General features: G+C 39.6%; 2 protein-coding genes across 2 annotated transcripts; one reads left to right on the top strand and one right to left on the bottom strand.

Moving 5' to 3' along the window:
- Positions 1–124: 124 nt before the first annotated feature.
- On the bottom strand, positions 125–2,965 carry gng8 (guanine nucleotide binding protein (G protein), gamma 8). Its single transcript, XM_047379071.1, has 3 exons — positions 2,175–2,965; positions 1,521–1,625; positions 125–389 (listed from the first exon to the last, which is right to left on the bottom strand). The coding sequence occupies exons 2-3, from the start codon at positions 1,602–1,604 to the stop codon at positions 261–263; spliced, it is 213 nt and encodes a 70-aa protein (XP_047235027.1). The 5' UTR covers positions 1,605–1,625; positions 2,175–2,965; the 3' UTR covers positions 125–260.
- Positions 2,966–9,429: 6,464 nt separating this feature from the next.
- Positions 9,430–26,997, top strand: LOC124876181 (bromodomain-containing protein 8-like). Its single transcript, XM_047378749.1, has 19 exons — positions 9,430–9,445; positions 11,223–11,347; positions 11,448–11,497; positions 11,581–11,703; positions 11,776–11,856; positions 11,952–12,016; positions 14,608–14,750; positions 15,043–15,234; positions 18,196–18,286; positions 18,387–18,581; positions 18,703–18,851; positions 19,229–19,637; positions 20,698–20,744; positions 20,843–21,093; positions 21,249–21,341; positions 21,780–21,848; positions 21,940–22,222; positions 26,132–26,176; positions 26,280–26,997. Exons 1-19 carry the CDS (start codon positions 9,430–9,432, stop codon positions 26,337–26,339), a joined length of 2,487 nt encoding a protein of 828 aa, XP_047234705.1. The 3' UTR covers positions 26,340–26,997.
- Positions 26,998–27,283: the final 286 nt, after the last annotated feature.

Genomic DNA, 27,283 nt, shown 5'->3' on the forward strand with positions numbered 1-27,283 from the left:
TGCAGTTTTGAGAGATTTAGAGCACATTACACACATGCAGTAGAAACAGGCTTATGATTTGGTTAATGTGTAAACTGTGTGCACAAGGCAGCAGTGTTGGGCTGTTCAAATGAACTTTGCACCCTTTTTCAATAAAACTTTATTGACACTATTATCATGTTGAAAACTTGATCATTTCACATGTGGTAAGTCACTAAAGAGCTTTAATTAAAAAGACAATTATGCACATGTATAGAAAAATGGTATTCTGCTGACAGGAGTTAAAGTATGACACAGAATAACTTCTTCTCTCTGAAAGGGTTCTCCGATGAAGGGACAGGAGTCACCAGTGGGTCCTCTTTAGCATGAGCTTCACAGTAGGACATCAGTTCTGCTGCTGCTTTGGAAATCTGTAAAAGGTTGTTAAAGATTGGATGTTTACTTTTGGACTTATTTGGAAGCATTGCTTTTTTTAAACCCATTCCCTTTCATCAAAATTTAACTCCATTGTATAACAAGGATGGGACTGGAAAGTATGTAATTTTTTTTTTATCTGTCTATATTTTTACTGGATTAATATGAATATATATTTCTGTATACAAATTGGATACTTTTTTCCTTCTTAAATGTATTTAGCAGAATATTTATTGTAAACTGGCGCTGGCGCTTTATAAATACTGTAAAGTGAACTGAGCCGAATTAAATTTTAAAATGTTTTATTAAAGAATGTTGATCGCTCATAACTTTGTGCTTTTTTGTTTAAAACATAATAGCCTGAGAAGTGCACAATTAACAATACTAACAGTGGCAGTTTTTGAATGCAGGGGGCCATAGGCAGTCCACTCATTTTGTTACCCAAACTGCAAAAACAGTACCTTTTTTATGTAACTTATCCGAACCTTTAGGAACTACTAAGTATTTTTATTAGGTCTTATGTTTTATAAAAATACTTGTGTGTGTGTGGAATGGTTGTTTTCAAGTTTCACCATTTATATAGTGTAGCTTTTATGCTTAGCAAAGTCAAAGCTCGCCAAAAAAAGCATTGTTTTGAAAGAAATAATATAAAAATTAGGAATTTAAGTTTCATAAATATCAAACTATTCTTTCAAGAAACTCAGCTTAGTGCTGGTCTGTTTAAGTATTGGGTATTTTAACCCTGAGAGGGTTGAATTCAGTCCAGATTCATTCAAAAACACTGCCCTCTTAGTGCCAAATTAGAAGCTGTGACACTGGTACCAACTTCAGCATTATTAGCCAGCCAGGGTGTACTGGCCATGTTTTCTTGCAGAGCTTACATGGTGCACAATACCCACTGAATGGACATCCAAATAAGCATAAAAAAAAAAACTTTAAAACTGAACTTTATACTTCTCAATTGCTCGTGCCACCCTTCTGGCTATGCCACCATGAGTGGTGAGCCATATCAAAATCCTGCCACAGAGTACATATATGTAGTGGCAGACTGTGAACGTAGGTAATGACACATACTGTCCTAATTAAAGCATTGACTTTGTTTGTAGTCCTATTAGGTGCCTACTCACCATCATCCTCTCTATGTTGACCTCCAGCTTCAGCTGCTCCACTGTCTTTCTTGCATCTGCAATCTTGGCCATGTTGTTAGACATCTTGCTTTTTGCTTCTAAAATCTGCCACCCAGCAACAAATTAAAAAGTGCATTGCATGCAAAAGAAGAAGAAAACTTAAAACTCCATATAGTCAGCAACTAATGTTAAAAGCACAGCTTAGAGTCTGTTTCAATTTGCTTGTTAATTCTGCTCCCTGAGTCTCAGCTGCGAGTGGTGCATGGAGGGTCTCAAAGGAGAAGAGCAGGGGAGCGGAGGTAGAGCTGCCCTGGGGGCACCATCCAGCCACCAAGTGTAAATACATTTAACATTACCATGTTACTCTTAGAAAATTATATCTTATATAGTGATGAATGAACTTATTGCAAAGTTGCAGCTAATTTTGAAAGAATCATGTCTATTAGTGTGTATCTAACAACAACAAAATTAAAATGAACAAATATTATTCACCTCAAATAAGTATATATTTAGCGTATCAGTATAAATGAAAGGAAGCGGAAATTTCATCATAAGACTTGCCTTTCAGCTAATATGCTTAAAAAATATATTGACAATAATTATACAGTTCAATAAATCTTTTTTACTCATAAAAAAGAAAGGTTTTGCACTCACCAAGACAAACTGAGCAGCCACTGGGTTCCTGCAATCAAATCACTCTTATCTTCAACAGGGTTCGCCACACACAATAACGGTAACAAATGAAGTGAGATTAATAGCAAAAGATGAGGAGGAAGGCTTCAATAGGTTCCCTCCTTCAAACAATTAGTAGTGCTGGCTCTGCCTCCGGGATTGGCTCCATGCAGCAGTTAAAGGCAACCTGTGGTGTGACCTTCATCTCCTACGTCTCTATTAATCGCTTACCTGAGGCAGCACAGTAACAGTTCAAAAATATAGAGCGACATGCTTGAACTAAAAGTAATGTTATAACACCTGAAAGCAAGACCAAAAAGAATAATTAAAAAGACAGAGAGAAAGGAAATTCTCAGGAGAATTATTTGCACGACTTTAATTTTCCTGTTAGTAATGCATCCCCAATGGGAGTACGTATAAATCATTTGGAAATACATTTAGGGACGGTCATTCATAAGGGACAGCAGATTTTTATAACAGAATAAGAAGGGAAAATATGTCTTCACAGCATGTCATTTTTTTCAGTAGAAACAAGCCTTTTCTATTAAAAGAAAGGAAAACAAGATAAATAGAGCAATCAGAATTATTGTTATTCAGCTTAAACATCCTTTAAATCCCCACCTCATGCAAATTATTTATTGACAGCATGTGAAAACTAAATCAAATAAAATATTATGTTTTATTATTTTGTATGAACTGTGACAGTTTTCTGAATTTACTTAAATAGTTTAATTGATTTATATTAATAATAATAATAATAACACCAATGAAATGTAATATAGATATACACATGATCAAATTATACACCCAGCTTTAAATTTGCAGAGGAAGAGAGAAAACAATGCTACTAAATATTAACAAAATGTATGGAAACCTCTGATTTTGAAGAAGAAAAAAAAAACATCTTAAGCAGTAGGATTTTGCAAGTAGATACAATTTTTCATAATCTTAAGGGACCTAAAACAAGAAAGGTTTGGTCTAATTTATTGTCAGACAGCTAGAAAAAAAGGTATTTTAATAAAGTGTATGTAATTATCTGGTTTAACAGTATTTGTTGTTGGCTGTGACTATATTCCCTAAAAGGCTGCCAGTCTTCCCTGGCTGTTATTTCAAGGAGCAGCAGGGGGCATAGTGACAGTATTATGGAGTTAAATGTCAAGTGCCTCATTAACATTTGTTTCCTGTTAGTAATTGGCTTCCTTTCATGAGGGATATGGAGACCTTATGAGGAAAACCAGCTACCATCACCAAGAACCAAATTCCTAAATTAGCCAGTCGTGTGACATTATTCTTTTTTAATGACATCATATCACTGTACATATTTATTAACTTTAGCTACCTATGCCAACCAGCATGTCTCCAGTCTCATACGGTTCATTTGTGATTGATGCACTCAAAGCGGCGTGCAACCCTCGTGTCACATATTCCACAACTAATTACAAGCAAGCATCTACAGTTACAGCCTTAAAAACTTTAAAACATTTCTTAATTCTATTTCTTCCGATATATATGGTAGACGCAAAACCTGAAAAGCATCAAACCTATGCAGTGCAGCTGGATATAAAGTTATTTTCAATAAACAAGAACAGGATTCAAAATTGCAAACAATATAGCATATAAAGCATGCTCCATTTTTAAGAAACATTGTTTCCCATGCGGTTTGTCTAAAAGAAAAGTCATGAAATAAAACATTTATGTTTAATGAATGTGTTCTGCATCTTTTATTGATGTTGGGTGACAACATGATAACTTACAGGTAATGGCAAAGACTTTATGAACAAAACACAATAAATACTTAAAAGATACACTATATTGCCAAAAGTATTTGCTCACCTGCCTTGACTTGAATATGAACTTAAATGACATCCCATTCTTAATCCATAGGGCTCAAAATGACGCTGGTCCACCCATTGTCACTATAACAGCTTCCTCTCTTCTGGGAAGGCTGTCCACAAGGTTGAGGAGGGTGTTCATTGGAATTTTCGACCATTCTTCCAGAAGCACATTTGTGAGGTCATAGACTGATGTTGGACAAGTAGGCCTGGCTCTCATCCTGCGCTCTAACTCATCCCAAAGGTGTTCCATAAAGTCGAGGTCAGGACCCTGGGCAGGCTAGTCAAGCTCATCCACACCAAACTCTCATCCATGTCTTTATGGACCTTGTTTTGTGCAGTAGTGCAGTCATGTTGGAAGAGGAAGGAGCCATCTTCAAACTGTTCCCACAAAGATGGGAGAATGGCATTGTCCAAAATCTCTTGGTACGCTGAAGCATTCCGATTTCTTTTCACTGGAACTAACAGGCCAACCCCAGCTCCTAAAAAACAACCCAACAGCATACCTCCCCTCTACAAACTTTACACAATACAGTCAGATAAGTACCGTTCTCCTTCATCAGTTTATGTGGCCTACCACTTCGTGGGTGTGTTGCTGTCATTCCCAATTGCTTCCACTTTCTTATAATACCACTGACAGTTGGTGGTGGAATAATTTGGAGGGAATTTCAAGACCGGACTTGTTGCACACGCTGCATCCATCACTGTACCACACTAGAATTCATTGAGGTCCTAAGAGCAACAAACTGTGTCACAAATGTTTGTAGAAAAAAGTCTGCATGCCTACGTGCTTGGTTTTATACACTGCTAACTCTGCCCTGCATGTATCCGAGACGATGACATCACAAGAGGCACAAGAATCTAGTTGATCAGATGGTTTTAGCAAACACTATGGCAAAGAAATGACTTTTGGCAGATTTTGGAGCATTTGAATTACATTTCAGTTGTAAGTGGTTCAACCATATGTGTTTCATGCTGAATGAAAACGTCTGTGTGTTTGTTGTTGTCAAACTTTCCTGAAGTCTATACTGTGCTGTCAAGTATCCAGCCTTACAGAATGCACATAACACCTTTGGAGGAGAAACTTTCAGAAGGGAGGTTTATATCTTGATTAAATAGTGATGTACACTGAAATAGGTGAACAAATGGGAGAATTGATGATGACATGATTTTCAGGAGACAAACTATGAGTTGGATTGATTTAACAGAAAGGTTTGTCAAGTAGCTTTAAGAATAGTAAATCTCATCCACATGAAGTGATGATAAATCACTGGTTGTAGGTGTTGTGCAGACATCAGAAATGATAAAGGAAGATGCTATCACAAGACTATTTCCACTGAGCTCTCAGCACTCGATGTTTTGATCCTTCTCTAATTATTACTTTGAGATCAACAGTCTCCCATCTAACATAAAAATCAATCAAGTATATCTGAATATGTTTCAATCTGATCTGATCAGTCTTTTTTCTATTTGTTACAGTTTTGATAGAGCATTTTGACAGAGAAGAAACTGATCTTGTTTTTTTAAAAGTGGATGTGTTGTTTTTCTTCTACCGGTAGATGGTGCTAAAGTTCCCACAAATCAGGACATCAAGTTTAAGTTGAGCAGAAATAGGTCTAAAATGTCAAAAACGACATGGCATACATGTAATGTCCTCATATGTGGGTATGAAAGATGAATTATATGGATAATTTTATAACGAGGTTAAAACAGAGATGAGAATTAAAATGGATCTAAACAATAGATAAAGGATTTGAGTTGTGTCAATAAAACTGCTTCCCGCAAAATTATTTCAGCTCGTTTTGCTCTTCTCTGCATAACTCTCTCTGTTCAAACAGGACATTAGCATGCGGTTTAAGACGTTTTAAAAATGATATGTATCATATTCAACAACTGGTCTGAATTGTTTGAAACTATACAAACCTTCACAGCACAAAACCACCAATGACTTAAATTATTTTGGAGGGTAAGTAGTATAAAGTTTGTCTTTTGTTGACCACAGATTGTTAACATAAGTAAGGATATTAATGACAATTTTAGACAGCTATGAAGAATCATAAAGGTTTTTAAAAAAACTTTTTTTCTGAAACTGTATTTTTAATCTTTTAAATAAAACAAAGCTTAACTCAAACAGTCCTTACCAAACATGCGTTTCTAGTTCTCCTGATTGTCTTGGATGATTTCTTTTTCCACATCATATAAAACCAAAACCAGTTTTTCTAGTTTGTGGCCTCTGTTGTTAAGGGTGTAACATCTATATCTTTTTTTTTTGTTTGTTTTGTTTTTTATGTTTTAAATTCAGCAATAAATAACAATCTGCGTTACTGTTTAGGTTGTTGTTGCCAATCCTTCACCAGAGAGGCCGATGTTATTGATCTAACTGATATGCTTTTGTATTAGTAGCAGCTGTTTTTCGCTTTATTAAACATCAACATGACATGTCACCTACCTATTATATGTGTTGCACACCAATCAGAACAGAGTGCAGCTTTTCCAGAGAGGTATCTCTTGACATGTTTCAGGCATGCCTTTTAAACAACATTAAATCATGTGAAACTCTTGCAATAGGCCCTCAAATATAGTCATTGTCATCCTAAAAATATTCCGTTTTTACGCCTTCACAATAACAAAATAAATTCTAAAATCTCAAACTGCGTTTTAAAGAATCTCTATTCAGTGCACAATCTTCCCATTAAACTTTGGCCAGAGTATTTCATATTTTGGACTAGAGATGAGTAAATGTGGTCCAAACAAATTAAAAACTACAGAATAGCCCTTTCGTTTAGTGATTTGAAGCAGATGCTAACTTTAGCATTGTTAGCAGCAGTATTCTTGCAGAGTTTGAAAGCATTAAAATCTTGTCTGTTCCCATTTCTTTTTTTCTATTGAGTCTCCAAAATGCAGCAACACAAATGATTTAAAAATGGTAGAGGCACCTTCTTGTTCAATGTGCCTTTTTTGGGAAATATTTTGACATTTTAGTATTTCAAGATCTTATTACACCCTGATACTGTTAATAACTTTTTAGAAACCTTCTTAAAAAAAAACAAACAGTCCCTTTTAGTGGATTTCTGGAGATCTTTTTAAGTTCCCACATGGTCCACAGTACGGTGCTGACCCGAGCTTTGGGAACCACTGATTGGGTGTGGAGTAACCGTAGAAACTGTGGCCTGTGAAAACTTTACATGATATGAAAGTAATAAGGTTAAATTAAAATAAGAAGGCGCATAGGCCTAATAGTTCTTTAATGCTTCAAAAATCAACTCATTATTATTATTAGTATTTTTGTTTTTACATTTTGTTGCTTTAAAATACATAAATGAGTGCATAATTGGGAGGTGAAGGAGTTACACTTGGTGGGACAGCTTTTTTTAGGTGATGCTGTGCACAGAAGCACTACACTTTCTTAAACATTGCATGCACCTTTGTTCTGCAAGTAAGCACTTTTACCATCAGCTGCTTGCCAGATACAGGAGAAACAAGGAAAACAACACAGGAGGAAGAGCGCATATGTCTCATAAGCGCATGGTGAAGCACACAGTTTACTTGCAAGGAAATTCATAAATGGGGGAAGTCCTGTGCCATTCCTATTTGGAAAAATGTGTTTACAGATGGGAGGTTCCAGTGTATTTTTCTCTGGTTCTCCTGTGCCTGCCCTTTCCAATGGCGCCCCGGGCGATTGCCCATATGGCCAGTATCAAAACCCTTTACTGGTTTTAACGTAACAAAATATGGGCAAGTTTTAACGGTATGAATACTTTTGTTTGGCACTGGAGCATTTGGGTAAAAAAACTACTTTTTAGATTTTTGACTTGTACATTTCAGCAGATGCAAAGAAGCTAATCTGTAACCAGAACATATATGATCTTTCCTTAAACCCAAGCAAGCCAACTTCCGAAAATCGCTCAGCCTTCAGGGTTGTACCATCATCATAACTGAGGTGGGCGTGAAGGGACAGTTTACTGCTAGCTAGAATGACAAATAACCTTGTGAGTAGAGAGCTAAAAAAAATCAAAGTGGGGCTAAATGCAGCTGGGTATAGCTTAGTTTCTGCGAAACTAAACATTTCCGTTACTCCTCAGTCAGCTGCACGCAGCTCTAGCTAGTTCAAGTCTCCAAGTTACAGCAGAGAAGAAACGCAAGAACTGGACGGTGATTCTGCCTGCTAGCTAAGGGAGAAAAAAATAATCATCCTGAACGCAACACAGACTGTTAACCTCCTCAGTTTGTCTGCAGGGCTGAGTCGTTTTCGGTCGCCGTTAGCCTTGTTTTCTCGCCGGGGTTTCCTCCAACAACATGTATGGAAGGTCGGGATGACAGGAAGATGGCAAACGGGGTTGGAAGTGAGTAGCAGGGATGCACACAGCCGACGTTACTGTTGGAATCAGCAGCACTATAACTTCGCTTTATGGCAGCCCTGCAGGGGAGCCTGCTGCAAGGATTAATGCATGTCATCGCGAGTTGACAGCTCCATCTGATACCCTACTGTTTGTTGAGTTTTCATTAACATGGCACAAACGACATTTTGATTTTCGGGTGTCAGATTAATCGCTACTGCTGGAATTTCGTTCATAAAACTGTAGGAAAAAAAAACAAGCCACGCTCTCCAGAACAGCAAAGTCGATGCCAGGCCTGTCGGAGCGACACGCTCAGCAGAGCATAAATGATTGATTTATTTTCAAAAATGAGTGTTTGTCATGCTTTATCCACATCCTTCCCACATCTGTAGAACACAAGCTGCTTGTGATTGGACCACCGGAGCCCTGGTCAGTGAGGGAGAAGCTATGTTTGGCCACATCTGTCATGAAGAGTGGAGACCAGAACTGGTAATGCATCCTCTTCCATCCGGTCCATCCAAAACCGACGGTCCATTAAACTCTGAGATACTGTATGGTGCACATGCATGCACAGTTAATCTGTAACAAACTTGTTATAAATGTGCGTAGCTCCAGTTCTAGCCAGACGGTTGCATCCACTCATCATCTGCATGAACTTTACATTAATTTGTGGCTTTTAAAGATGCATTTCAACCTCTCCTCTGTCAGGTTGGACCTAATAATACATGAAACAATGCCAGTATTTTTTTTTTTTTAAAACAAGAACTGGCTGCAGAAGAGTTAAAAGTATTGTCAAATCCGCTCTGTCAAAATACAGGCTCATCTACACTCCTGAACAAAATCTGAAGATAGGGTAAAAAATTACAAGTATTCACATTTCATGCTGCTGGATTGTAAGCAGAGCTTTAAAAGACCAAAAAAGAAGAAGCAAAGCAGGAGAAAAAAAACAAATAAAGTATTGAAAACAACATGAAAACTCAAACGCTGTTAATCAGCTGATCAAAAGTTTAGGATCATAGCCCTAAAAAGTCTAAATCTGGTGAAATGGCTTCATATATTTCGACACAGATGGGTGTTCCGATAAGTAACCAGTACCCACATTAATAACTGGTTTTGGAATGCATAAAAGAGACTAACAATAAGCATCTGCACTGGTTCTGACCTCAACTTTGTTTGAGGAAAAGCCAGGTTTGTGTTAGGAAAAAACCAACCAGTTTGGATGAACCCTACTAAAGAGGACCGGTCATTAAACCTACCAGAGTTATGACTGGGTCTCTATAACAAAAATCTAGCTGAGGTACATTACTTATCCAAACATTAGCGGTGGGTGTTTTAAATATTAGAGCCTGTGTGTGTAATTTCAACTGTGTGTCAAATTTGTACTCAACAGTCTGTTTTTATGAATCATAAAATTCCTATCTCACAAAATTAGCATATTTCATCCGACAAATAAAAGAAAAGTGTTTTTAATACAAAAAACGTCAACCTTCAAATAATCATGTACAGCTATGCACTCAATACTTGGTCAGGAATCCTTTTGCAGAAATGACTGCTTCAATGCGGCGTGGCATGGAGGCAATCAGCCTGTGGCACTGCTGAGGTCTTATGGAGGCCCAGGATGCTTCGATAGCGGCCTTTAGCTCATCCAGAGTGTTGGGTCTTGAGTCTCTCAACGTTCTCTTCACAATATCCCACAGATTCTCTATGGGGTTCAGGTCAGGAGAGTTGGCAGGCCAATTGAGCACAGTGATACCATGGTCAGTAAACCATTTACCAGTGGTTTTAGCACTGTGAGCAGGTGCCAGGTCGTGCTGAAAAATGAAATCTTCATCTCCATAAAGCTTTTCAGCAGATGGAAGCATGAAGTGCTCCAAAATCTCCTGATAGCTAGCTGCATTGACCCTGCCCTTGATAAAACACAGTGGACCAACACCAGCAGCTGACACGGCACCCCAGACCATCACTGACTGTGGGTACTTGACACTGGACTTCTGGCATTTTGGCATTTCCTTCTCCCCAGTCTTCCTCCAGACTCTGGCACCTTGATTTCCGAATGACATGCAGAATTTGCTTTCATCCGAAAAAAGTACTTTGGACCACTGAGCAACAGTCCAGTGCTGCTTCTCTGTAGCCCAGGTCAGGCGCTTCTGTCGCTGTTTCTGGTTCAAAAGTGGCTTGACCTGGGGAATGCGGCACCTGTAGCCCATTTCCTCCACACACCTGTGCACGGTGGCTCTGGATGTTTCTACTCCAGACTCAGTCCACTGCTTCCGCAGGTCCCCCAAGGTCTGGAATCGGCCCTTCTCCACAATCTTCCTCAGGGTCCGGTCACCTCTTCTCGTTGTGCAGCGTTTTCTGCCACACTTTTTCCTTCCCACAGACGTCCCACTGAGGTGCCTTGATACAGCACTCTGGGAACAGCCTATTCGTTCAGAAATTTCTTTCTGTGTCTTACCCTCTTGCTTGAGGGTGTCAATAGTGGCCTTCTGGACAGCAGTCAGGTCGGCAGTCTTATCCATGATTGGGGTTTTGAGTGATGAACCAGGCTGGGAGTTTTAAAGGCCTCAGGAATCTTTTGCAGGTGTTTAGAGTTAACTTGTTGATTCAGATGATTAGGTTCATAGCTCGTTTAGAGACCCTTTTAATGATATGCTAATTTTGTGAGATAGGAATTTTGGGTTTTCATGAGCTGTATGCCAAAATCATCCGTATTAAGACAATAAAAGACCTGAAATATTTCAGTTAGTGTGCAATGAATCTAAAATATATGAATGTTAAATTTTCATCATGACATTATGGAAAATAATGAACTTTATCACAATATGCTAATATTTTGAGAAGGACCTGTACTCTGCTTTTAAAATATGTTAAAAAAACATTTTCCAATATAAATCCCACGTTTCTCTGTGTCAGCAGGGTATCTGTCAGTCGAGCCATCAAACCATTTGCAGAACCAGGCCGACCTCCAGACTGGTTCTCTCAGAAGGTAAGTCCTTTCTTGCTACATAAATTTATGCTGCAGGTATGACTCACCATATTCTGCTTAGTCACAAAACCGATCTCCTTTCTTTTTTGCATCTGCACAGCATTGCGCCTCCAAGTACTCTGAGCTCCTGGAATCAACAGAGGCCCCAAAGTGAGCAAACACGAGTTTTGTTTATATATATGTTTGAAAATTATCCAAACCACAGCACGAACAGACACCTGTGTTACCTGTAGGCGAAAGCGTGGTGAGAAAGGGGAAGTGGTAGAGACGGTGGAGGATGTGATCGTCCGTCGACTGACAGGTGAGAGGATCAAGGAACTGAAGAAGCTGATTAAAGAAACACGTGAAACGCACAGGTGAGCTTTTAAACTGCAACAAAACATCAGCGGATCAATAGTCAGTGGGTTAATGTGCTGCTGGTTTAACAGAAAGCTGAAAAGAGAGGCTGAGCTTATTCAAGCTGGACATCTGGATTCCAAGTTGGAAGAGTTATGGGAGGACATTCAGCTGTAAGAAGAAACAAACCCTACATTATATTTATGTCTCTGTATAAACATGTAATAAAATGCGATGTGTAAGAATATTCATATTTTGTGTCTATCAGGAAGAGAAAACAGGAGGAGGAAGAAGCGGAGTTAAAAAGAAAAAACACAGATGCTGCTTATCAGGGTAAATACTGCATATTACAGTCATTTTATTTGGATCTATTCATTTTACAGGTTGTTGGAATAAAATAAGAATGCCAGTCACAAGTCAGTGTAATTTATTTAATCTGTTCCAGAACTTTTAGATAGTTTCACCAATTATTTTACAGCTCTATAAATTATAAAAGGACAGTGCTACTGGACTGGCAGACTGGGGTGGTGGTCCCCCTTCATAAGATGGGTGACCGGAGGGTGTGTTCCAGCTACAGGGGGATCACACTCCTCAGCCTCCCTGGTAAGGACTACGCCAGGGTATTGGAGAGGAGAGTCCGGCCGATATTCAAACCTCGGCTTCAGGAGGAGCAGTGTGGTTTTTGTCCCGGCCGTGGAACACTGGACCAGCTCAACACCCTCTACAGGGTGCTCGAGGGTTCATGGGAGTTTGCCCAACCGGTCCACATGTGTTTTGTGGACCTGGAGAAAGTACTCGACTGTGTCCCTCGTGATGACCTGTGGGGGTGCTCCAGGAGTATGGAATTGGGGGCCCTTTATTAGGGGCCATCCGGTCCCTGTACAAGCGGAGCAGGAGTTTGGTTCGCATTGCCGGCACTAAGTCGGACATGTTCCCGGTGCATGTTGGACTCCGGCAGGGCTGCCCTTTGTCACCGGTCCTGTTCATAGCTTTTATGGACAGGATTTCTAGACGCAACCAAGGGCCGAAGGGGGTGTGGTTTGGGGACCAGTGGATTTTGTCTCTTCTTTTTGCAGATGACGTGGTCCTGCTGGCCCCCTCTAGCCAAGATCTACAGCATGTGCTGTGGCGGTTCGCAGCCGAGTGTGAAGCAGCTGGGATGAAGATCAGCTCCTCCAAGTCTGAGGCCATGGTTCTCGACCGGAAAAGGGTGACTTGTCCTCTTCCTGCCTCAAGTGGAGGGAAGAATAGAGCGGGAGATCGACAGACGGATCGGTGCAGCTGCTGCAGTAATGGGGGCGCTGTACCGGTCCGTGGTGGTGAAGAGAGAGCTGAGCCGAAAAGCGAAGCTCTCAATTTACCGGTCGATCTATGTTCCTACCCTCACCTATGGCCTTGAACTTTGGGTCATGACCAAACGAACGAGATCCCGGATACAAGCGGCTGAAATGAGCTTCCTCCGTAGGGTGGCCGGGCACTCCCTTAGAGATAGGGTGAGGAGCTCGGCCATCCGGGAGGGGCTCGGAGTAGAGCCGCTGCTCCTCCACATCGAGAGGAGCAAGTTGAGGTGGCTCGGGCATCTATACCGGATGCCTCCTGGACGCCTTCCTCGGGAGGTGTTCCAGGCACGTCCCACCAGGAGGAGGCCCAGGGGACTGCCCAGGACACGCTGGAGGGACTATGTCTCTCGGCTGGCCTGGGAACGCCTTGGGCAAGCTAAATGAAGTGCAGTCTTAAGATGAATGTGAAGCAAAAGCTCATTCAAGAGTTAGATGCATCGTCTGCAGCTGGAGTGAGTGCTCCAATAGCCATCCTACACAGACGTGAACCAGAGACTATCCAGAGACTAACCCTATCCCTGATTTCAGAAGCATCTTACCTGGGCTGAGGAGAAAAAGAACTGGACTGGTCCTCAGTGGTCCAAAGTTCTCTATTCAGAGTAAAGTAAATTTTGCATTTATGTGGAAATTAAGGTCCCAGAGTCTGGAGGTAGAGTGGAGAGGCACAGATATGTGGTAAGAACGCTGTCAAAAACAACGTGTATGTATAGATGGAAATGTGTGCATATTAGTCAATAGTTGTGCATAAGTAAAATTTGCTGTAAAATTTTATTTAGATCCTTATAGAGAAAATATAGAATACCTCTTTTGGATTTTACTTATGCACAACTATTGTTTAATATGCACACATTTCCGTCTTTACATACACGTTGTTTTTGACAGCGTTCTTACCCCATACACAGAATCCAATGTTTTTGAGGTCCTGTGTGGGGTTTCCACAGTCAGTAATGATTTGAACAGCCGTGACATATACTGGTATTGGTCTACCAGGACTTCTTGCCTGCTTCTGCTGACAAGCTTTATGGAGAGGCAGATTTCATTTTCCAGCTGGACTTGGCACCAGTCCACATTGTCAAAAGTGCTAGTACCTGCTTTAATGACCATGGTATCACTATGCGGGATCAGCCAGGAGAGCTCAGCTGACCTAAACGCCTCAGAGACTGTATGGAGTTTTGTCAAGAGAGACGCCAGAGCCAACAATGCAGACGAGCTGAAGGCCATTATTTTTCAGGGCACATCCTTTTCAGCAGCTTGACATTAGTGGTCTTATCTAATAGTCACCGTTTTTTGAGAAACACAATTTCTTTGTTTTTTTTTAAATTTATCTTTAAAGTAAGCAGAAAGAAATGCATGAAATTTATAAATCTGTGTGTAATGAATCTATATAATACATGAGTATCACCTTTTAAACAAAATGGCTGAAATAAATGTACTTTACTAATCCTGTTCTAATTTATTGAGATGCACCTATAGCAACTAAGGACCTGTTTGAGCAGCCAAAAGCTGGAGAATCATTGTTTTATTTCTTTATTAAAGACAGAAAAAAATCGTGTTTGATAAGAAAACTGCCCTTCCCTCTTTCAGCCAGACAGGCAGCAAAGAGCATGTCTAAACGGATTCCCAGTGTCACCATGAATTTGCCCCCAGCTTGTGGCTCCCCAAGCCAGAACTTTCCACCAGGTGACCAACTTGATAGCTTGACGCTGGATGGTCCACCCACAAAGAATGTAAGTCTCAGAAAGTTCAAAAGCACACGGTGGGTGTCCACTTTAAAACAATTTTACTTTATATATTTAAAAACGTATGTTATTTTTTTTGTTTATATGTGTATGATCCGTTTAGGTGGGGTTACCATGGGTCTTTTTATATTATTTCTAAGTAGCTTTTGTAATGGTTTAATTATTTGAACAATTTATTGATGAGAGAAACAAAAAACGACACATTAGAGTAATGTAACACTGTTGAAAACCAACACATAGGTGAACAGGTCCTTTCACGTTTTATTGTCTGTGTTTCTAGACTTCAGGAACCGCAACGTTAATAACATTTTCTCAAACCTCTGGACTCCCTAATGATGACATCAGCCACGGGGCACTTCTGGATGACCCCACTCAAAAGAAGCTCCTCAGCCAGAAAGCCACCCCACCACCATCTCCGCTCCTGTCAGAGTTACTGAAGAAAGGCAGCATCTTGGCATCAAATTCCAGACTGGTGAGTAGCTGGACTTCACTAAAAATGAACAAGTCCAAGAAAGCAGATCATTATTTTAAGTCACTGCATGTTAGGGACTAGGGATGGGCAATACTGACACAACAGCTTTGTGGCATTTATTGTGATGATGATAATAGTGATGATAAAGACTATTTAAAATCAATTGTGGTCTTTTTTAGCAGAAGATTTTATGGCTGTGACTGAAACCCCACAAACACAAACATTGCTTTGATAAATGATATATATCACCATGGTGCTTTGATCGTGATATTTGTTGCTGCTTCATCGGAGCCAACAGTGGGAAAAAAATAGTAAAAGTAACAATCTCAATGATAATTTTAGTTTTGGAGTTTCTTATGAAATGTAAATTCTTATTACGATAAAAACAATTTGTTCCCAAAGAGCAGATATATTTAGATTATATGGCCATATAATCTTTAATCAGTTGCCTGTTAATCAATTAAAACAACAATGGTAGATTTTAAGTGCATAAGGCTGGACTGATGTGTATCTACAGCGCCCTCTGCACCTGCTGGCTCACCTGACAGTCTGAAAAACCGAGAAAAAAATACAACCGATTCAGTGAGCGGATTTTCCTACATCAACAATTAAATAACTCTGAAACATACAGACATAGAAAAGAAAGAGACGTAATTACAAAATCCTAATTTAAACATAATAAATAAATAAGTAAATAAATAAATACAAATTAGCTTACTGCTGCTGAAACATCCTGTCCATGTATTTACATTTTGGCAAATGTATTCAATAAATTAAGAAAATATATGATCTAGTTCCTGCATGGTGTATGGATATAGCTTTTATAGTTTTCCAGGTCTGGATAAGCATGCAAGAAAGAAAAATGAATATGGAAAAATGTTTCATTTTCCTGTCTTTCTTTCCTTCTTCCATTACAGAAGTGTAATAATGCTTAATACGTATATCCAGTGCTTTTTACATTAATTTATGAATTTGACAGACTTCATCTTTGATTTGTAAAATCACACTTTGATTTTGACATTTTATGCATCAGTACTTTAGTTTTTGGCTTCCTAACTAAACGAACTCTTATTCAAAAACAAAAAAGGAGACATTTTACTGTTTTGTCTCTGGAATCTTTAAATTCAGCCTTGCAAAAACTAGAGAATAATTTAGATCAGTAATACATGATAAAACGTTATGGCTGATAAAAATAATTTCAGGTCTACGCGATTTTATGTTGGTGTTTTTTTTACCCCTATAGAGTAGCAAAAACAAATATTCAAATGCAAATACATTTTTCTTTTACTTCCACAGTGCAATTCAATTTTAACACCACTAATCTTTATGCAAATCCTCTTCATATTTATTGGCATTACGTAGATTGTAGGGGCAAAAAAAAAAAAAAAAAAATGGAACCAGCAAAGACAAATCAGTTGCTGATGAATGTCAATGAGTCACTTCTGACAAGCAACCAAAATGACAGTTTGCGGGTTTGCTTACAACCAAGTGAAACAAAACAATGCAAAGCCAGAGAGCTTTTATTCCTCAGTGGTAAGAAAGGGAAAAACATCCTCTGGCCATCCCACTTTTAATGCCAATGACTACCAGCCAGTCCAAATGTACAAAATAAACTGCAAGTTTAGTAGTTTCATAAATTTGAGTACAACATAGATTTTGTAATTGGCAGCAACTTAGTAAAAATCAGACAGATGGGACCATATTTGTTCCAATCAAGGATGATCAGAAACTCATAAATAACAAGAACTTCACTGAACACCCAAAACAACTATTTGCAAAATATAATGAATCTCAGCGTTTTTAGAGTTTCTCAGCAGCGACTACACACAAACAAATCCCCCAACGAACAAGCCTGATGTCACTACAAGGGCTGTAACCTGCTGCAGGGGTCAGAGTAGAGGAGCAATTCTAACAGAACATGTAACAAAGAGTCGAAGAGCTTAGCCTGTCCTTACAAGATACAGGATCTGATTTCTTTCTTTCTAAGTTGTACTTAGCAAACTTTACTATGAGCTGTCCAGATTTAAAAAAATCCCACCAAAAAGACCACAGAAAACCTAATTCCTTCCTGTTTTGTTTCCTCATCATAGACATTATTAAATCTTTCTATTTTTGCTATAATATCTGATGGTCTGAAGTGAGATAGAATGTATTTACTCAAATCTAAAAGCTCTACAGAGCCCTGCTAATTGTGTAAAAAAAGCAAGAGTTTAATAAACCATTTGAAACGTTTCTTGATAGTAAATGTGACACATATCCTTTGGCTAAACTGAAAAACAAACTGTTGGTTTAGGGAAAAAAATCTGTTACTGTAAATCTGATTAATCTGAAATAAAGTTCATCCACTCTTAAAGGGCTTTCCTCTCATTGGCTCAATTACATGCTTCAGTTTGCAGATGTTTTAAAGTGTGAAAAGGATCTCATTACTAAAATGGGTCAAACTTAAAATTTTACAAAAGGGATGTAAGACAGGATCCTTTTCCTCCCAGAAAACACACAAACCTGGTTAAATATCCAGAGACACTGTGTTGTGTTGTGGTCTGATGACAATAAACACAAACTTTTGGTTCACAATTCCCACATGTGTGTTTGGTCAAAATCAACACTGCACATCTGGAAACAAAAAACACCGTACCCACAGTGAAACAAGGTGGTGGCAGCAACATGATCGGGGATTACTTTCCTTCACAAGGAAACAGTCAGTTTTGACTACAAACCTTCAGGGGTTTGCTAGATAGCTGAAGATGAAGAGGGACATTTTTCAGCATCGCGGTGAGTCCAAGCGTACATCCAAATCAATGACAGACTGGCCGATAAGACAGATGGGGATTTATTTATTTATTCCAAAAAAAGGCTGAACATAAACTCAAATATAGCGAACAGTGAGGTTTGAGGAGCACATTTTCAACACCAGTAATAGATAAAATGCTCTTTGTTTCTTGTTGCTGTCATTCCTCCCAGATTGGAGAGAGTGACGGGTCTCCTGGTAACGTAGCAGGACCACATGACTCACAGCTACATTCATCCTGTCAGCCTCTTTCTCAAGCAACAGGTACTCTCTCTGCATGACCAGCGTTAATGACATTTCCTGTGATATTGCCTACTTACTGTATGTTTCAGCAGATTTGTATGTTTATAAACTTGCACGGCAGGTGCCCCGATGCTGTCCCGTCTTCTGGAGGCAGGTCCCGCCCAGTTTTCCTCTCCGTTAGGTTTCATAGTCGGCGCAGACTCCCCTTCCCGCGGTCCCGTCTCTGCAGCTCATTCTGCTCCTCTTGACCCGACCGTCTCAGAAAGTACCGGGTCCACCCACCATTTTTATTACCAACTCGTTTTTCTTAAATACCGTAAACTTGCCATTCAACAAAAACTAGCACAGATGTACTCTAATTCTGTAGCTAATTGAAAATGATTTGTAAAGAGATCAAGGATTTACAGCGTGTAAATCTGGGGTTGCTTTGTCTGCAGCGGTCGATGTGATGGCGCCATCGGCACAAGCTGACTCTGCAGAGGATAAGGTGGCAGAGCTCAGCGAGGAGGACGTGGATGCGTCCTACATGGGAGATGAGCTGGACCTGAAGACAGTCGGGGACATTATCGCCATCATTGAAGACAAGGTACAAGAAAATAGTTAAAACTGTCTGTTTTCAGAGTACTGAGATCAGTTGAAGATAAAATAAAATTTACAACAATAGCGAATTTTGTGGACGGTTTCTGATCTCCGGGTTTTGTAAAGCTTTGCTCTTTCTCAGCCTGAATGTCTCTGTTGTAGCTTATTAACTTGTTACATCTCTGTTCTTTCCCTGATTTCCTTTGTAAACAGCTCACTGAGGCTTAAACAGCTAACTTTGAGTCTTCTCTCAGTAACAGCATCCACCATCCATTTAGTTTCCCCTCCAGCTTCTCTGGATTTATGGTTTATATGAGCTTTAAAATTTGTCCTTTCACTGTTGAGCTTCTATAAGGTTTTGTCTCACATTTCCCTGCTCTACAGGCAGATGAGGCTGCAGAGGCGCTGGATGCAGCTGCTGTTGAGGCTGCTCTTTCCCTCTGTGAGGAGAATGACCACGCTTTGACCGCAGCCTGGGGCGCTGGGCCTTTACAGCACCAAGAACCACATGCCACTCACCGGATTCTGGAGGGTGGTGCAGAAGTATCCCTCTCTTCTCTGTACAGCAGTCAAGAAAATAATTTGTCAGCATTTCCCCTGGAACTGGGGACCCTTCCTCCCTCTTCCTCATGCAACTCAAAGACTTTGAAGCACAGTGCCACACCTTCACATTGTCAAGGAGTGATAGAGACAGAGGGAATGGAGGGCTCAAGCAAACACATTTCAATAGATGGTAGCACAGAGTGTGAAGGTGAAAAGCAACCACCACAAAAACCTGAAAAATCCTTTGGAGGTATGTATGCAGAGGTCTAAATCCAGTTGTGTGAAAACGTGTGTGCTCCCTTACAGATTTTTTTCTGTTTTTGCATTTTTGTCTTAAATATTTCAGATCAGTCACATTTTAGTACTGGATAAAGCTGTTTTCAAATGATGATTTAAATCATTAAAGGAAAATAAACTATATAAACCAATTTGACCTTCTGGGAAAAACCAGAAATCATAAATTAACTGTGATTAACCCACATTTGTTTAGAAAGCTGAGCTCAATTTCACTAGCAAAACCCAGGCATGATTATTACCTGATCTGCAGAAATAATAGATAATTTCAGTAGAACCTCTCTGATGGCTAAAAGATCTTAAAAAGCATCACATCATCAAAAAAATAGAAAAAACAATGTCAGTGACGTCTATCAATCTGGAGAGGGTTAGAAAACCCTTTCTAAGACTTTGGGACCTCAGCGAACCAAACGAGTACCATCATCTGCAACTGGAGAAATTATTCAGCAGTCGTGAACCTTTCCAGGAGAGGCTAATCAAACAAAATTACTCTAATAGCACATAGACGATTCAACCAAGAGGTCACAAAACAACCCAGAGCAACATCTAAAGCCCTATAGGCCTCACTGCCCCAGTTAGGGTCAGAGGTCATGATTTAACGCTAAGAAAGAGACTCGAAAACCCTCAAACATTGCTGAATTTAAATATTTCTGCAAAGCAGAGAGGGCCAAAATTCCTCAGTGGTGATGTTGCCAGTTATCAGTAGTCGCTGCTAAGGGTGGCACAGCTAGTTATTAGGTTCAGGGGGCAATTACTTTTTTTCATAGGGCCAGGCTGGTTTGGTTAGCTTTTTCCCTTAATGAATGTAATAATCATTTGAAAACTGCTTTTTATATTCACGCAGGTTATCTTTATCCAGTAGTAACACTGGTTTTCTGATCTGAAACATTTTAGTGTGAGAAAAAAGCCAAAACAGAAGAAAACTACAAGGTGGAAAACTGTTTTTCACTGCACTATATGTACTGCATACCTCATACCATGCATTTTTATTAACATTTCCTTCTTCACAGTTTTAGCAGACTCAGCATTAGAAGACAAACAAGAAACACACTGGGAGTCCCAGGTATAGCACCCAGGGTGGTGAAAGCAAACACAATGGTGGCCATTCTTCTAGATACATTTTAGCATTATCTCTGTACGAGTCTTTATTTTGTGTCTTAGGACACAAAGGTAGAGGAAGGAGAGAATGTGTTGGAGTCGAAAGCGGACAGCGAGGTTACGGGACTCGAGTTGGGTGAGGAAGAAGAGGGTGATGGGGCGGAGGAGTTCTCATCAGAACCCGACGGCGAAATGGAGCTAGAACCTGCAGCCAGCGAGAGCGAAGATGGTTACAGTCTCCACACAGTGTCTTCATCTCTCCAGCTCCACACCACCGCAGACTCGATACCCAGCAGCCCCGCTTCATCACAGTTGTGAGTGACACACATTCAAGCACATATCGTAAGGAAACACTGTCCCTACTGTGTGTTGTTGCAGACATGTGCCTCCTAGATGGCGCTGCAGTTTCCACTTCCTGCTGACATCTGCATTTCTTCTCCCTCTTTCCTTTTCTACCTGTATTGGGCAGCTCTGTGTGCAGTGAGGACCTGGAAGCTTTGCAGGCTCACAAGATCTGGAAAAAAGCCATTATGCTCGTGTGGCGAGCAGCTGCTAATCACAGGTTAGTATACAGCTGCTACAGTGCCTTTGCCGAGCACCCATATCCCTGTAAACCTTTTCACATTTTGTTGCGTCTTCGTCTTTTAATGTAATTTTATGTGTTAGACCGACACAGTTAAGGCCAAAGTTATTCATACCCCTGGAAGATTTAGGATTATTTTAATTCAACCAAGACGTTTGTTTCTGATGGATAAAACAGGCGTCTCTTAAATGTTAACAAATCGATGTAAAAAGAGTATCAATCATGTTTAGGGTCATTGTCCAACAATGCACAGCTCTGTGTTGGTCTAGCATATCAAATATCAAAAGAAAAACAAAGGTCTGTGGTTGTAATGTGAAAAAATACTTTCACAAGGCACTATAACTCTAACCCAGTGATGCAAATCTTCTGTGTTCTTGTCATCATTGGTGGACATAATTTCATGTGAACCTGTTATAGGTATGCAAATGTCTTTCTTCAACCAGTAACAGATGAAATTGCTCCTGGATACCACAGTATTGTTCACAGGTAAGCACAGAATCAAACTACAAATGTGCCAAAAAAAACCCCACACATAGAAAAAAAAAAAAACTCTTCTCTTGGACGTTTTCTTACATAGACCCATGGACCTGGCCACTATAAAAAAAAACATTGAGACTGGCTTAATACGGACCACCGCCGAGTTTCAGAGGGACATCATGCTGATGTTTCAGAACGCCGTAATGTACAACGGCCTGGATCATGACGTGTACCACATGGCTCTGGAGATGCAGCGGGATGTCCTGGAGCAGATCCAGCAGTTTCTCGCCACGCAGCTCATTATGGAGACATCCGAATCTGGTATCAGCGCCAAGAGCCTCAGGGGCCGCGACAGCACGCGCAGACAGGACTCTACTGACAAGGTGCTTCACTAGAATTTTGACAAAGACACAGAAGAAGAGATCAGGGTGAGACGTCAGGCTGGTACAAAGATAGAAAAAAGATAGATCAGGTAGCCGATGGTTCTGGATTCAGTAAATGTGCTCCGACACAAAACTTCCAGTGTTTAGAATTTACCAACAATTTAATTGAAAGTGAGTTAATTCCAAAAAGCAGGAGCCAACAAACTCAGTTACTTAGAATAAATGTTTTATTAGCTTTCCAAAAGATTTATTTGTAAAGCACAGTTTAGTCTGATGAATATCAATGAAGACCTGGTGTAAATTTGCTCTATAGGGCCTCACAATATGAGGTGTTGCTGAATACTGCAAGGATGATATTGACAGGTAGAAAATATTAGCTACAGAATCTGTAGGCATAGCACTTGTTTAATAATCTACCAAACATTGTATCAGAGTAATCCTTTATATTGGGATATTACACACATTGGGGATACTACGATTCAATATACTGTGGAGCTCTAATGGCTGCAGGACAAACACCATGTATGATTTTTGAAACCGTGTATAGAGTAGCCAATACCTGAAAGAAGACGCATTCTTGTTAGATTTAAAAAGGACATAATTACAGATTGGGGACATTGGGGATTACTTTGTCTTTATAATCTCTTGTCTTTGTAATACCATACTTGCCAAAGATAAGATTTCACACTCACATTTCAGTAGAGCTGGATAAGATCTCATCTCCATCTGAAAGCAACAAGACCCATACTAGTTCCTCAAATCCAGCTGTCCAGCACAGTATTGTGCAGAACTGCACTGGAAAAAAAGATCTCACACTGAGCTTTGGTTTGACAAAATAAAAATGGACAAAAGTTTCTTTTAGGACAGTTTATTACAATAAGCATCTTTTTTACATATCTTTTCACAATTATTTGTAAGTAAAGGTTTTCACGGTTGGTCATGGGTTAAAATGTAGAACCAAAAAATCTGCCATTGAACGACTGCATCCGTATAGGGGTGCACTGATCGTTCTGCCCAGATTTCCTTAATTTTCATCTAATACCAGCATGTGAAACCGATCTTATCCACGGATCTTGTCTACCCCCGCAAAGGTCTGAAAATGTGGAAAAATTAAAGATGGAAGGAACTGATTTTTTTTTAGTTTAGTTAATTTACTTGTTTGGACAACAATGCTCTAAACAAATTCAAACCTGCTTGAAACTACAAAACATTCAGTTGCTTCTAGGATTTTAAGCATTCAAATGCCAGTTTAATTGTTTGAACATTTTCATTTTTTATTACAACAAACAGAAGCTGACGTAAAGCTAATTATTTTCCCTAAAATAAACAGTAGGGAGACAGGGCTTCGATGCCGATTAGAGTCTTGGATATGTCAACGATTAGCAACCAGATTAATTTCATTACATTAGTATTTTTCCCACAATGCCAGACGCTCCCTGTGGACTCCTTAGTGGCCAAAAATGCACCATTAACTTCAATTAAAACCACTTTTATATCCAACTGCATTTGCAGTATAACACTATGCATTCTGCAACCTGTACATTTAATTTTAAAAATAATTTTTACTGTAATTCACCAGATTCCACTGTTCTACCATTGAAGACAGATGCATGAGGTTACTCGTTTTTTTCCACTCATATTATGAAGCCATATAACATGTATGTAGCAGACCTACCTGTCCGGTTACATGTGACCTGGTGCTCTATACAAATAGCACCTTATTGAAAGTGTACATTTTTAACATGGTGTTTTTCAATGGTTGCAAATGCATGGCTAACATATGAAAGATATGTTTGAGTAAAAGACACTGGATTTGAAAAATTTTGCTAAAAAGTAAAGTTTCTGATAGCTTTCTTGCCACAAGCTTCAGCACCCAAAAGGATATTTAAATAAGAAGAAATGTAAAAAAAAAAAATCCATATAAATACCCAACGTGTTACATACAGGTCCTTCTCAAAATATTAGCATATTGTGATAAAGTTCATTATTTTCCATAATGTAATGATGAAAATTTAACATTCATATATTTTAGATTCATTGCACACTAACTGAAATATTTCAGGTCTTTTATTGTCTTAATACGGATGATTTTGGCATACAGCTCATGAAAACCCAAAATTCCTATCTCACAAAATTAGCATATCATTAGAAGGGTCTCTAAACGAGCTATGAACCTAATCATCTGAATCAACGAGTTAACTCTAAACACCTGCAAAAGATTCCTGAGGCCTTTAAAACTCCCAGCCTGGTTCATCACTCAAAACCCCAATCATGGGTAAGACTGCCGACCTGACTGCTGTCCAGAAGGCCACTATTGACACCCTCAAGCAAGAGGGTAAGACACAGAAAGAAATTTCTGAACGAATACGCTGTTCCCAGAGTGCTGTATCAAGGCACTTCAGTAGGAAGTCTGTGGGAAGGAAAAAGTGTGGCAGAAAACGCTGCACAACAAGAAGAGGTGACCGGACCCTGAGGAAGATTGTGGAGAAGGGCCGATTCCAGACCTTGGGGGACCTGCGGAAGCAGTGGACTGAGTCTGGAGTAGAAACATCCAGAGCCACCGTGCACAGGAGTGTGCAGGAAATGGGCTACAGGTGCCGCATTCCCCAGGTCAAGCCACTTTTGAACCAGAAACAGCGGCAGAAGCGCCTGACCTGGGCTACAGAGAAGCAGCACTGGACTGTTGCTCAGTGGTCCAAAGTACTTTTTTCGGATGAAAGCAAATTCTGCATGTCATTCGGAAATCAAGGTGCCAGAGTCTGGAGGAAGACTGGGGAGAAGGAAATGCCAAAATGCCAGAAGTCCAATGTCAAGTACCCACAGTCAGTGATGGTCTGGGGTGCCGTGTCAGCTGCTGGTGTTGGTCCACTGTGTTTTATCAAGGGCAGGGTCAATGCAGCTAGTTATCAGGAGATTTTGGAGCACTTCATGCTTCCATCTGCTGAAAAGCTTTATGGAGATGAAGATTTCATTTTTCAGCACGACCTGGCACCTGCTCACAGTGCCAAAACCACTGATAAATGGTTTACTGACCATGGTATCACTGTGCTCAATTGGCCTGCCAACTCTCCTGACCTGAACCCCATAGAGAATCTGTGGGATATTGTGAAGAGAACGTTGAGAGACTCAAGACCCAACACTCTGGATGAGCTAAAGGCCGCTATCGAAGCATCCTGGGCCTCCATAAGACCTCAGCAGTGCCACAGGCTGATTGCCTCCATGCCACGCCGCATTGAAGCAGTCATTTCTGCCAAAGGATTCCCGACCAAGTATTGAGTGCATAACTGTACATGATTATTTGAAGGTTGACATTTTTTGTATTAAAAACACTTTTCTTTTATTGGTCGGATGAAATATGCTAATTTTGTGAGATAGGAATTTTGGGTTTTCATGAGCTGTATGCCAAAATCATCCGTATTAAGACAATAAAAGACCTGAAATATTTCAGTTAGTGTGCAATGAATCTAAAATATATGAATGTTAAATTTTCATCATGACATTATGGAAAATAATGAACTTTATCACAATATGCTAATATTTTGAGAAGGACCTGTAAGTGTTACATAGTCATACATACATGTTAAAATAAGGGTTACATTTCAAGATAAATTACCCATCAGAAACATATTTCTAATGGTTTAGCATTTATATATTTTGAATCGAAGATATAGTTGCTTATTTTTAAAGAATGCACTCACAACCCGATTGCATAAAATATAAATAAATGTGTGGAACAGAACGTGTTGTATGTAGTTCCTGAGCCAAACTTGCTGGCATGTTTCAGAAATATCTGTCTCAAACTAGAATTGCAAAAAAAACAAATGTTGTTCCGTTGCTTTAGCAGTTTATACAGAAATGTGGACCAGTACTAGTTTTCTGATAGCTTGTCTCATTGTTTTCCTGTTAAAGGACACCGTCTCCATGTCCTCACCTGCCTTCCTTCTTTCTCTTTTTGTAAGTCAACATCAATTACCTTCAGAAACATTTCATTGCACTTTAAATCCAGATTTGTGTTTTCTAACATCCTACTGTTTGGATTTTCTTTTTTAAATCATAGGATGGTGGCACCAGGGGGCGCCGTAGTGCCATAGAGGCTGACCTCAAGATGAAGAAGTGAAAACTGCAAATGAAAATTTTGTTCGCTTTGTTTGTGAAGTGAAAGGACATGGATGAGTGTTGGTCAGCTGTCTTCAGTGTGATCTTGACATGCTCTCCAGAACGATTGGACAAAGCGTAGCGTGGAAAAGCTCCACACTCAGACAGCCATTCAGACATGAATTATATTCTGTATAATCCCAGATCACTGTGGGGTGTTCTGTGTGACCAGGTCAAACCTTTCATAGATAGTCATTTACTTCTTCACAATGTTTTAATAGGTGTGGTCCATACATGAAGATATGAGTTACTCCTTGCCTTCACTTGGGTTGAAATTAAACCAGTTTAGTGTTTTTAATTCATGAACTGCGTGTATGCGTGCATTTGTGTGTGTGCGTGCGTGTAATATATAAAACCAAAGTGGCACATATTCATCTCAAACAAAGGCATTTTGTGTAACATTTCATTTCCTAACCTATTTTGAAAGTTGTTGTTTTTTTATTCAATAATTAAATATGGATGCTTTGTGTAGAATTGATTTTCCCTTTGTGTAACTTCCTGTGAAACAGAAACACTTATATTTGTTTGGATTTATGTTTAGCATATCTGAGAAAATGTGACAATAATTTGTTTTGTGGACCAGAAAATGTAAAACAATAAAATTGTCCTTACAGCACGGACAGGTCCAATGATAGCTCTTTTTAGTTTTTAGTAGAAGAAACTCTTTGACTTTAGAGATGGATGGATGGATGGATGGATGTGGATGGATGGATGGATGTGGATGGATGGATGGATGTGGATGGATGGATGGATGGATTTCTGACAAGATGGATAGATGAGAAATGAATTGATATATGATGGATGGATGGATTTCTGACAAGATGGATAGATGAGAAATGAATTGATATATGATGGATGGATGGATAGATGAGAAATGAATTGATATATGATGGATGGATGGATGGG

This window comes from Girardinichthys multiradiatus, chromosome 11, assembly GCF_021462225.1.
Source record: "Girardinichthys multiradiatus isolate DD_20200921_A chromosome 11, DD_fGirMul_XY1, whole genome shotgun sequence".
Taxonomy (NCBI): domain Eukaryota; kingdom Metazoa; phylum Chordata; class Actinopteri; order Cyprinodontiformes; family Goodeidae; genus Girardinichthys; species Girardinichthys multiradiatus.